Raw genomic sequence first — 13,337 nt, 5'->3', positions numbered from 1 at the left:
CAGCTGAATCATACTTCAGACATCAGGTCTGGTAAGCTTCAAGCCAATAACTGAGAGCAGAACAGCTACTCACCTGTCCAGCCACAGAATGAAATCTTTCTGTTCACTTTACTTAGGTATGAGGTGGGGCAGCAACAGGACTGTTTAAACTAAGACAGGGGAGATTTAGGTTAGATATTAGGAGGAAGATTTTCACACAGAGGGTGGTGATGCACTGGAACAGGTTGCCCAAGGAGGTTGTGGATGCCCCACCCCTGGAGGCATTCAAGGCCAGGCTGGATGTGGCTCTGGGCAGCCTGGTCCAGTGGTTGGCAACCTGTACACAGCAGGAGGGTTGAAACTAGATGATCATTGTGGTCCTTTTCAACCCAGGTCATTCTATGATTCTATGATTCCCAAGGTCTGGTGATGCTGCTGGATACTGGATGGAGACTTCTCGTACAGCCTGCTTTGTACTGAGCAACTCATCTGTCACGGACAGAAACCTGGGACCCAAATCTGCCCCAAGCCTATGGTAACTGTCAACACAACAACCAATAATGAGACAGTGCTTTACAGATGCTATTGGAACAATAAATTTTAAGTATTGCTAATCCTATTCTGGAATAACTAGCACACAAGAAGGAGAAAAGTAGGCCTTACCTCTCCCATCATATCATGTGACCTAGAAAACAAGTGAATCGCGACAACAGATACAAACAATCACACCAATAAACCTCTGTATCTGATTGTCTCCAATACCAATGGCTCATGGTTAAAGCAGCTGGAAAAGCACGAAGACAAAATGTCAAGTTTAAAGCTAAAGGAACTAATCCTGGCCTCAGCTGGAATTCTAAGGTGGCATCTCCATGACTAGAAAGCTCTACTTAGTTCAACCCAAAGTAACTGCATCTACAGGCACAAAGAAACACCCCATGAAGGAGCTATGGCAGCCCTGTCCCCCTTCCTGCACAGTACAAGGATGGCCATGCATCAGGTTAGCTCATCATGCTGCACTCTGGGCTTCAGCGGGGGTAGTAAGAAGCTACTTTCCTACAACACATGGGCTAAAATTACACTGGGGCCATGCCAGTCCCCACCTGCCCTGAGCTGGTCAGAAACAAGATTTTTCCCTGTCTTATATTACCACCTTCCTCTAGTTGCCAGAAAACTTCAGACTATTTTTGGGTTTGGTGCTGCTTCTAATATTACTTTTCAGTAGAATGAAATAAATTGTTGCTTGCAAAAGGGGTGGAGTTAAAATTGAACTTGTCATAAATCTTATAGAAAAAGCTGTTCAACTGACATCAGATAGGAGGGTGATTTGAAAAGTCTTTGAAGGACCTTAAAATACAGCATGAGGAGACAGATGCCATCCATTTACTCTTCTAGTCCTACTGGCATTCACAACTACACAAAACAGCAACTTAGGAGGGATCAGAAAAGATGATAAAGAATAATGAGGGAAGGACCCAGGAAAGTGAATGTTCCCATCTCTCTTGCTACTTCATTTCAGTCTACAAAGCCAAAAATTGCTTTCTTTCCTGTAGAAAAATGAAAGAAAGTCCTGTTTTATTCAGTTTCAAAGAGTGATCTTCTCATACCAGCGATCTGCTTAGACAAGCAGAACATTTCAGATAAATCTTTCTAAGTGGCTTTTTTCCCCCCTTTTCTGTAGGGCTCAAAAAATGGTTGAGATATTTCTTGGAAGAATAGTAGCTGATCTTTTGTGGTGCCTCTGGGTTTGTGGCTGCTAATTGCTGACAGTGATTAAAAATTATTGCCTTGAAAATTGTTTTCATTACCAGACTAGTTCATGGGTTGGAGGGAGGCAAAGGTGAACAGGGCCATAGCGTGCAGTGCATTTCTCAGGTTGGCAGCCAGCACTAGCACTATTGCTGCTATTTCTTCCTGTGAAGGCTGTGCATGGAGCAGCACTCTGCAACAGGACTGGAAGCATGCAGGTCATGTCGTGGCACTTCCAAAGTGCTGGCATAGCAATAGTCCCTGCATTTTTGTGTCCTCATCTTCACTGCTGTCTAGGCTGAGCCAGGAGCCAGTGGGTGGCTTTATAGTCTGCTGGGTGGATCAGCAGGACATCATGACTAAGGTTTCATGGCAAGCCCCAACAGGCTCCTGGTGGCAGCGGTTCTGGCATAACTTTCACTAAAGTTAATGGAAACAAAACTAGATACAAAGTGATTTACAGAAACAAAGCCCCCAAACTGTAATCTCTAAAACTTTTTCTTTGATACAGCTCATGCACAGCTCCATGGAAGCCGTAAGGAGGTCTGCTAAATCATTTACAAGACTGAAGGTGGCACACAGCAGAGGGAAGACACTTCAGAGTCGGCCTGCTATGAAATTTCTACATAATTCAAACTTCAGCAACTGTTTGACATCTGTTTGACATTTCTTCAGGATCTATAGCCACAATCTGTTCCTTTCAGACCAAGCGTGGACATTCTCAAAGTGAAACAGTTTTCCAACCAACACTGCAGGGGGGCTTAAAAAAGAGAAAAAGGCACTCATCCCTTACATAATAGGGAAACCCACAATGAGAAAGTCCTAACAAATACCTCACTTTTATACAAAAACTCCAAGGAAAGAAGAGCAGATGACTGAGTATAGCACACACAGCAAGAAACAATCTTTAAGAGGAATGAAATGTTAGATTACTTTCAAGGATACCCTAAGCAGATATTACTGTAAAAATGGCTGTAAGTATCTTGTGCTACTGTTCCAAATTTAACTGGAAGCAGAATTTTGCCAGTGATGTAACCGTTGCTGTGAATACTTCATATTGGAGAAATGAGTTCTTTGTAGCTAATAAAAACACATATTTAAAGACAGCATACTTTCCAGGTCAGCACAACATTTCTCCCCCAGTTTCCCCTTTTTTTACATGCCCTGCACATTTCTTTTTTGCTGGAGTCTGGAATCCTTGGGAGAGAAGGTAGTCAGGGTTTATGAGCCTAACTGTATAAACTTGTCCTTTTTTTTTTTTTCCTTTCTTTTTCTTTCTCTCTTTCTTTCTTTTTTTTTTTTTTTTCCTTTTCCAAAATGAGACCAAGGAGTTTAATGATTTACAAGACAACACCTCTGCTTAAGGCCTTCTTTCAGCCTTTATTAACTAAAGGTGCAGATCTTTGGTAAGAGGCATTGCAAGTTCCAGTATATTCAACAGAAAGCATCAACCAGACGCAAAGACTTCATGTATTACCCATTTAGAAACAATTGAAAAGTCTAATGCTTAAAAAAACTTCAACATGTTATAGCAAGCCAAACAAGGGAAAAAAGAAAAAAGAAAAAAAAAAAAAAGCATTCTCTCAGGAATCTGTATAAGGAAGTTATGGGTGTAACTTCATCTCACTTCGGCATTGGTGAAAATCTGTAACAGGAAGTACTGTGGAATGTCCCTGGGGAAACGTACAGAAACAAAAGCTAGAAAGTTAAAAGCTATAGATAAGATTATATAGATCCTTCAGAGAAATGAATCATCCCATGCTGATATTTTTTTCGGTTATGGCTGCAATGGCAATTAATGAAAGAAACAACTTCTAAGCCATCTCAGGGTTCTGTGACTGACACTCTTTTACGGTTTGTATAAGATGTGCAGGACTCCACAACTCACCCACCTCACCACTGATGGATCCCAGTGCTGCTTGCACCATGATGCCATGAAAGCCCATGCTTTCTGCTGGGGACATCAGGTCCCAACAGACACGGTCAGACAACATTCAAAGGATTTGTGTGGTCTGGAGTCTGACATTTTTCTAACAGTTGGAGTTACTTGGTTGTCTACTGAGGAACAACATTTTTAGCTTTTTATCTGAGCATTCAGCACAGAATTCATTGGAATAAAAAAGCAGATAGGTGCTAATAAAAAATTTCAATGTCCAGTATCTTATATAAGTACTTCTGCAGCATCTCTCAAGCCCCAGGGACTGACCAATCCAGGTAGTATTGACAATAATTGCCTAATAGCACTACAACAGCTCCTCAGAAAGATTCCACATTAAAAATCCCCTGCTGGCAGACTGAGGAGGGAAGAAGCTCAGGCAGAAATTCTGCTTCCTACACCTAAATCTTTAGGATATCATGTGGACCTAAGCATGTGAAGAATACAGCTTCCACCCACAGATGGCGATGAACACAATCTCTGTCTTTAGAAAGACAAAAAATTACATATTTAGACTCGAAGAAATGCCAGCATATACCCTGAGGAAAGGAGATCCGTGCTGTGTTGAAACAGAATAATCAATTTGGCATGAAAAAGCTAAGAGTCAGATCGGTATAACATCTCATCTGTCTGCTCACCAGGCTCCTGTGCAGCACAGAAAAGCGCAGACTCCAACATGAGCACTGCCTCACCCTAAAAAGGCAGAGCTGTCTGCTGGCGACATAGTCTGGATGCCTTCTATATGAACTAATGCAAACCATCGGGAGAGCCGCTTCTGTGTGGCTGAGGAGCCCTATCAGCTTTCCATCAATAACAAAGTACGGTCATCTTTACAGAATTATTTGTGCTGAGTTGCACATAAATGCTGTGCTCATAGGCATGCTGTATGAAAATCTCATGTTACAAGAAAAGGCACTTACTGGTGTCCTGGGTTACCCTCTGCATCTCCTTCGACTGGAAAGCACAGGGAAAAAACACAGTCATCATACCTGAATAGCAAGCATTATTTCTGCTCAGGGAATATGAAGTTACTGCAAATATTTGATTTATTTTTGCTTCTGCCTAAAATGTTTCTGCTTTTTAGTTTGACTTGTCAGGACTTTTCTTTGTTTAGATTTAACTTGATATGACGGAATCCTTTAGAAATAATAGACGTGTTTTGGAAAAGAAGCTCTGCACAGAAGGGCACCTATCCAAACAACCAGACCTCTGCCTACTGCTGAGAGGAAATGGCAGGGTATCTGTGGAAGCAGAAGCTATGGCCCCCTTGTTTTGAAGAAATCACTTTATTTCTTGATATATTTATAACATTCATATCCACTACTTTAATGTGTTTCAGAGAGAGCCAGATCTCCCCACTGACGTCAAGAGGAGCAGCTGAAAACAGGCCAATAACAATTTTTAGGCTTTAAAGCAGGCTCTGTGGCTGTTCAGGAAGGAGGAGATTTCTTGTTACAAGCACAGATAAGAAGAAAGCCATTTACAAGAAAGAAACTCAGTAAATCATGTCCAAATTATCCATGTTTTGCTGTAGCTCTTATATTTTGTTGCCAAAATAAGGATCCTTCCTGCAGCAAGATTTTCATCTGAATTATTTGGAGATTTACTTGATTAAGGATCGCAAGTGAGGTTTACTCCAAATCTTTGTTTTGGTCTATCTGCATTTTTATTTTCATCTATCGGTGGGCTTTTTTCATTCAATCAGAAATACCCAACATTGTAAAATGAAAATGAACTTTCAGCCAATCTATCACATCTTACTGTTTTGTTTCAATAAATATAAACCCCCTATGCAAAACACAGTGACGTTTAGAACTTGTGCAAGGGGTTATGTTAAAGCAGTGGGTAAGCATTTCCTATGGCCTGCAGTAATCAAATGGGGCTCTACTGGCTCTTAATCCCTCCCTATGTCCTCCTCCCAGGTTGCTTCCTGGAACAGGGTATTAGTGGCTGGAAAGAAAACAGCAACCTGTGTTGAGGGAAGGAGAATGTGCTGCAGTGCTCCCAAGTGAATAGCACTGCAACTAAAGATTCTGATTAAACAGCGATGTTTATCTGTGAGTAGAAGAAAGCCTGAGCTCATTCAGCTCAGTTTTTATGAGGCGGTTTATTTTTGTTTACCATCGCCGGGGTTCCCTATGGTTTGTTTGCAATTAATTTTCAATTCAGAGGAGATTTATCATCACTTATTCTGGAAATGATGACATTCACAGGCAGAAAGGACCCCCTCCTACAAACCTGCCAGTTCCTCCAAGCAGCTCATTTAATAGCAAAGTTTTGCAAAAACACAAGATACACAAGAGATTAATCAGACCACGCACAAGTATACTTCTATAGCTAATGAAACAGAAAAGACAACAACATTTTTCGACTGAGCTTTATGCAACCTGATCTAGCCGTAGATGTCCCTGTTCACTGAAGAGGAGTTGGACCAGATGGCCTTAAATTGGCCCTTCAAACTCAAACAATTCTATGAACCTACAATTCGTAAAGGTATTTTAAAAAATGTTCTAATAAATGTACACACAGACACACAGTTTACTCAGGCCTGCCATCTCCTACAGATAGGTCTTTTGTCTACCACCAAACCACATGCCTCAAAGTCATTCACCTCCATTGCTCACATAGACAAGGACAAATGCTGACACATCAGCATTTTGCACGACAGAAATAGTCAGCTGAGGCCACCTCTGCACTTTTCTCCTTTGGGTAAAGAATTTAATTGCCCTGCACCAGCATCTGTTGGCACACAGAAACAGTCATGAAGTACCTTAGTGTAGGTACACAGCACTACATCCTAGAGCTGAGCAAGTGATTCATTTCGTAACCCAAATTTGAGGCATCATTTTTTCTCATCTTGAAGAAATACTTCATCATAATCACTGATTTGCACACTTTTCCTATCATGCACAGAAAACCCAATGATTCAAAGTTCCCGCTTCGAACAATAGACAACAGAAGTACAAGAAAAGCCTCTTTAAAAACCAGATTTTATTTATTTATTTATTTATTTATTTATTTTTAGCTGGACTAGCCATAGAGAAAAATATTTCCTATTCCTCTTTGTTGCTTGAGTTCTCCAGGCATGCTCAGGGTCCAGACTGTGGTTTGGAGGATCTCAATCATATTGAACATCACTTGTAATGAGGGATTTACTGGATTGAATGCTCTCACTCTGTTTGAAAAACAGTTCTCTTATTTCACTTCTTTCCTTACTTTGCTTACTTAAAGCAGAGTTTATGTCTGCTCTCTCCATGGCACTCTGATGAGATAATGCTAAGTCCAATTCCAAGCAATGATTCTGAGTATGTATTTCAACACTGTTGTGGTTAATTAACTTGTCAGATAGCAATCCAGAAGCAGTTGAATACAGAAGTCCTTTGGGCACTCTGCATATTTTATCTTTGCTGTATCTCTAGCCATAACCATAGCTGTGATAAGAATGCTGAGATTCATGTTTTTATATCTCGCTCTTGTCTTGCCAATCCTAACTTCCATTTCAGCTTTCTCTCACTGGCTCCAGAGGCAAAGAAAACAGGCATTAGTGATGGGAACACCTGCCAATGCCGCTGAAGCAAGCCAGCACTGATCCCTCTTCCAGTAACAAGTCCTGGCTGAGTGTGTCCAGGCTAAAAAGTTGCAGCCGAACTCACACATTCCCAAAAGATAGCCTTTAGTTACTGGGGAAACTGGAAGCAGTTTAGGACTAGCTTTTCCTAATTCTGCAAGGCACTTCTCATTCTTATTTGCACTAATAATACATAATGCCTTGCGTTGCTCATCCTTCCAGAGAGCTGTTAGGGTCTGTGCAATGAGGGAATTCAGACTAACTGAGCTGAAGGAGACATGAAAGGATAGAAGACAACACCAAAAAGGACATGGGCAGGACTCAGCTACCTGATTCCAGACTTTCCTTGCTTGGATGCTTACTGGCTCTGGAGAAAACTCTGACAGATACCCAGTTTCTCCACTGCAGTATGCCCGGGTGCCTTGAGCTGCACTGATTTAGATGCCCAGAAGAGTCCGAGCTTGGTCAGAGAAGGAGCTCAGCCTCCAATCTGAGCTGGACTTCAGCTCAATCAGGAAGCAACAGTCCCTCTGCTCTTGGCTTTCAGGTCTCAGAGGTGCAGACAGATGTCATAGTGGCTGTTCAGGGAAGACCTGAGAACTCCTTGACAGCACTCATCATGCTCAGGGAACTCCAGTATAATTAGGGAGCCCCAGTTATAACCTCTGCCGCCAGAAATGATCACATGCATTATTGATCAAGTGCCAAACACAACTCACGTTGGGAACATGAATCACAGTTCAGACTCCCCTCTTCCTCCTCAGTGCCCTAAGCATTAGCCCACAACGCTGCAGCTTTTTGTTTCTTCTATTCATGCTTTTTCTCCTTCTAATTAATTTTGGCTTGGTGGCACACATTCAAAAGGAGAGGGAAGGGTGTTCTTCCAGGATAAGCTGTTGCCTTGAAAATAGGACATGTAGATTTGAATTATCTCTGGCTGAGCAGGGAACTGAATGCTAATCCCCTGCTTTCTCTGCCAGCACTGTACCCACCTCTTGTTGTGGGAAAGGCACATACTGAGCGCTCCCAGAGAGGCACATTGCAGGAATGGGCCCTGCAGGACAGCTTCTCTTTGGAGCCTGATGCCCTTAGCAGGACATTTTACTCAGGTAATTACCCAGCAGCCTCTGGCTGAGCATCTAGACTCTGCGTGACGCTTTAGTCAGGCTTTCTGATAGCTAATCAAAAGCATTAGAAAATAAAAGTCAGTGATAATGTCTAAAATTCAGTATGGTAATGTGCTTCCAGGACTGAGCTGAAATGTGCAAGTGCTAAGCTAACCCCAGGGTTTGGGTGAAAAAGTCTCACAGCTGATGTTTTTGTGGGGAGGAAGAACTGACAAGTGCTTTTCCTTCATAACCACTGCCTAAGCATTGTTAGCAACAGACCTGGGTTAGTCAGAGCTAGACAAAGCACAAGCCTCACAAGGTCGTCTCTGGGCATGATCTTTGTGAAAAAAATTCAAACAGATGTTCATAAGCTGGGCTTACATCTCCTGCTGAGAGGATGTTAAAAGACAACAGACAGCTCCTGGGGCTTCTGCTGACCCAGGCACCCACAGCAGATGCCCAGAGACTGGAACTCACCCGGTCCTTTAAGCTCTACTATCCTGTGTGCAAAGGGTCATCAAAAGCAATCAAATAATGACTGCTGTTTTACATAACATTGATTCTATACATACAATTATATGTATTCTCATGTCAGCTTTCCCTATTCTTTGAAAAAAGTCAAGTTTACAAAAAAATAACCCACCCCAGCTATAAAATTAAGCAAATGTCCAGAAGCCAAACCTCATGTTTTCCTACAGTTCAGTTAATTTACACTTACAGGATTTTCTAAAATTCAATATATAACACCACTGCCCTGCAATGATTTTTCACAGTATGGTACAATTCACTACCTAATTTTTCTTCTTGGCCCACAGTGAATAATCCAGCATTGCATGTTTCATAGTCTGAGTCACATAAATGTTGAAATTGATTACACAGAGGCACTGAAATAGTGTCTCATTTTCTTGTTTCAAGTTCCACTGAAATTTGCTGAGACATTTACAATTCCCATGAAACTCAAAAGCTTTTTATTTTTCCCACCCACTGTCAGAACAAAGACTCGGAGAATGGCAACACGTGTTCAGAAATGGCAAGAATGCTGAAAACCCCAGATACTGTCCAAGGAGTGAATGTGAGATGAGTACTGCTTAAGCTGGCTTTCCTCTAGCAGGGTGCAGGTACCAAAAGCACATAGGCACATTGCTAATTCTTACCACACTGCAATCTGTGTGACGGTCATTATTCCTCTTCCTACAAGAAATTCTACTATTTAAATAAGTTTCTGCTTACCAGATTTACCATTTTTAGCCTTCCAATACCACCTCAGGCATCAGAACAATGGAACAGGATACCACCAGTACCTTCTACTCCAGGAAAAAAAAAAAAACACCCAACCCCTTAGTACTATTCCCACATCGTGTGCTCAGCCTCCTCCTAAGCCCCTCCCTCTACCCCATTCTGGTGGTTTAGCAATTAATTAATTGGAGCCTATTGATTAAAAAAAAAAAAAAAAAAAAAAAAAAAAAAAAAAGAAAAAGGAACATTGTTGTCTTTTAAACTTGGCTTTTGCTTTAAAGAGTGGTTAGCTCCCAAGAGTCAATTGTGCCCTTGCTGGAACCAGTACAAAGCTGGAGGAAATATGCTACAGCAAATTCAGGGTTGTTTGTGTCTGTCACACTGGTGCAACTGACTAGATCCTTCATGCTAAATACAGTGACAAAGCATCATAGAATGGCAACGTTGAAAGGGACCTTAAAGATGATCCTGTGTAGATCAGTGCTTGCTACGTTTTGACAGATGAGAAGTGCTGCCTAACTTCCCTAAGACAATTGCAGGTTCCAGCTAAATCTTGTGTCTAACAGGAAGAAGTGAGCAGCTCAAAAGTTAGAATAAATGTGGATAGAGTGAAAATGGCAAAGGCAATATGTACTTCAATTTCTGAATATGCTGCCCATAGAAAACCATTAGTGGAAGGCTGTTAAGAATTTATAAAATTTAGGTCCATTTAAAAAATTGTTCTACACACAATAGTGCAGACCTTCATCCCTCTGTAAATACTGTGCAAACCTATCACACAACACATATTTGTCTTCCCTCCTTCAGCAAGCCTCTGTGTGCTTAAATGGGGGCTCTCTGGGGCAGACCAACAGAGTCAATGGAGCAGCCTCTCCAGCCCTTTCATTAATCCTCCTACATGACCAGGACTGAGTAGGATTTTCTGCACAGAGTGTTCTTCCTCCCTAATCTCACAAGGCGAATTCAAACACATCCAATTAAGACATAGAGGAAGCTTTAGCTAGAAGGAAATAACCTAATTTGTATTTCAGTGGGACATGAGGGTGATACAGCCATCCTTACTAAAGCAAACAAAACAAGGATAACAACACTCTGCAGTCCAGGACCAGAACACAGCCCTTACTGCAAATTAAAGGTTTAAATATTATTTTTATGAGGATTATCTTTAAAGGAACACCACAACCCTCACTTGCCAGATCTAACACCCTCTGACACAGAGTTGTATTTCTGACCTGTTTTGTCCACACGATACCCCCAGCCCCCTGGGAAGGGCCACTCCAAATGTGTCCCATTACACTTTGCTGCAGCACAGCTTGCTTCATGTGTTTCACACCTTATATACCTGTTGGTATTACTTGCAACACAGTCCTTCAATACCACTCTCATCAAGTGGTTTCCTGCAGTAACCTTTGAAAGTTACATCTTTGAAAAGTCACACAGCAGAATTACTGTGGCCTCTCCACACCTCCCTGCCCCAGGTCTCTGTATGGACAGACCCCACCGCACTGCCACAAGGCCTGTCTACCACGGAACACCACACACCAGCTCCAGCCCATTCTGAGCTGTCTGGGGCTCAGCTTCTCTTGTGCCACAAGCAGTGTCCCCATCCAATGCACTGCCATCTCCCATCAGTCTCTCCAAACTACACAGACACTGAGCCAGACGAGGCCGTAACATCCCTTCAGGAACAGGAAGAATACAGGAGAACACAAGAACACAAACACCCACAGTCTGGTGGAGTCTGTTCTGGGATCTACAGAGCCAGCTACCAGACTGAGTCTGGAAAACATCCTCTTTAACTGCTCACCATGAACACAAAAGGTCAGTGGTGTCAAAGCTGCTGAAGAGGTGGCAGCTTTGGCTGCTCAGGTGGGCTGCCTGGCGGTCTGAAACCCTAGAATTTGTCTGGGAGATGTTTGACTTTGAGGGCCTGAACAGCCTTACATGCCTTCATGCCTTTTTTTCTAGGCAAAGTAGGTGAAAGTAGATAAGGGGTAGAGCTGCAAGATCTTACATCTCCAGCACAGCAGATACTTGAGAACCTAGAAATAGTTCACAGGTGAACAATTCTCTTATTGAAAAGGATTGCACTCAAGTAAAGTTTAAAATTTGACATGATCAGTGCCAGCATTTTTTAATAGATCTTTCCAGTTCAAAATCACACAAAATTCCTGCTAGGGTAATTTTAGTTTGACACCTCCAGGTCAGCATCTCTCCTCCCTTCTTAGTGTGATTCTCTTCTTTCCCCATAGAGGTAAACCAGGGGATCTGCATGCTATTTTCTCTCTTACTCATTTTCCAAATACAGCTATTTAACACATTATTTCTGCAGGCAGCCATCCCCTTCAGATCCTTCATAAAGAAAATTAATCAATAAAGTTAATTTTCACTCTCCCTGCAGCAGCCACTCACCCCAGCAGATGTTCAGAAACAGACTACAACAAAGCTGGAAACCAACTCAGATCCAAACATCACTTGCCAAAGTTCTCCTACAGTTAACAGTGAAATTGATACTTTATCTACAGTAGAGAACAATACAGAAAGTGAGGCCATGTTCTGCTTCTGAAGAGTGGACTGAAGAGTCCACTCTCACTATGCTTACAGTCAGCCCACTTCTGCTCTAAATACAGTGGGACAGAGGAACTCATCTCATCATGCCTCTTCCCATAGGAGGTCCCCCATGGAAGGGGAGCACAGTCTGGTGTGGGGAGCTGAGGAGAAGCTGCAGCTGCCTTGCTGCATCTTCTGGAGAAGTCAGCACCAATATGTCAAGAAAAGTTATTAACTGAAGCAGGCATTCAGTTTGGAGGCACAGGAAGAAAAGGCAAAAACCCTCCATTATTGAGTAAGGGACTTCACGCACAAAACAAACCTCACGGAATGAATGAAATGCAGTTCCAGTGAAGAGCACTCTTGCTTGAAGAATGCAGAGCAGAGAACTGCGACCTGGGGGTTCTCTCTCTCTCCCATGCACAGGAAGGGGCTTTCCCAGAGAGCAGGAGTTACCTGTGGAGCATGTGAGGATGCCCTCGGCTCTGCCATTGTGCTAGCAGGGAAGGAGTAACAGAGGCCCACAACTTCACATTCAGACCCTCACAACTGCACATACCTGTGACTTTCGATTTAGCAGCAGTTTCCATCCTTGCAGAGACAACTGGCACCAGGAGAGCCTGTTTCAAAGAAATTAATTGCTGTAAGTTTGAGCAGAACTGTTGTTGCAAAAAGAACAAAGACTTTTTTTTTGACAAGGAGAAATCTTCTGGAGAAGTCAGCACCTGGCTCATCAGGAGATCCAGTTTGAGAGGATGGAAACAGGTAAAGCAATGCAGCCTGGCTTCTCAGATGGACTGGTGGTATGCACAGCAAACAGAATAGGCACTGTTGTAGGTAAATTACCTACTAAAACTCTTGGCTTCATAAAACTATTGGCTTCTGCTGCTTGAACAGGATTGCTAACAAAAGATTGTGAGTGAAGTCCTACTGTTTCAGTATCTGTGATGTATTGTATCTAAAGAGCTTAAAAAAAATATGTCCATCATGTCCCTGACAAAAGCTCCTGAACGTGACTGCCAGTTTTCATTCTGCTTACTCCTTACTGGCAGACCATCAGGGCAATTTACTGAGGATTTTCTACATAATTGCCTAGCACAATTGCTAGCAAAAGAGCCCAGTGCCAGCCACATCACCTGTTGAAAATAACAGATTCTGGAGATTAAGGATGTAAGGTTTAGAAATCTTTACCACATAAGAGAGCTGGAGGAGC

General features: G+C 42.3%; 1 protein-coding gene across 1 annotated transcript in view; it reads right to left on the bottom strand.

The window, feature by feature from the left end:
• PCGF5 (polycomb group ring finger 5) overlaps positions 1–13,337 on the bottom strand; it is a 76,160-nt gene that overhangs the window by 7,014 nt on the left and 55,809 nt on the right. The window contains exon 10 of the mRNA XM_042862777.1: positions 12,684–12,744. Within this exon, the coding sequence (XP_042718711.1) occupies positions 12,698–12,744 (47 nt within the window). The 3' untranslated portion in view covers positions 12,684–12,697. The remainder of the gene's footprint in view (positions 1–12,683; positions 12,745–13,337) is intronic.

This window comes from Lagopus leucura, unplaced genomic scaffold (genome assembly GCF_019238085.1).
Source record: "Lagopus leucura isolate 7727_CA_CO unplaced genomic scaffold, USGS_WTPT01 Super-Scaffold_739, whole genome shotgun sequence".
NCBI lineage: Eukaryota > Metazoa > Chordata > Aves > Galliformes > Phasianidae > Lagopus > Lagopus leucura.
The sequence above is the reverse complement of the archived record's forward strand: the minus strand, read 5'-3'. Positions and strand labels throughout refer to the sequence as shown.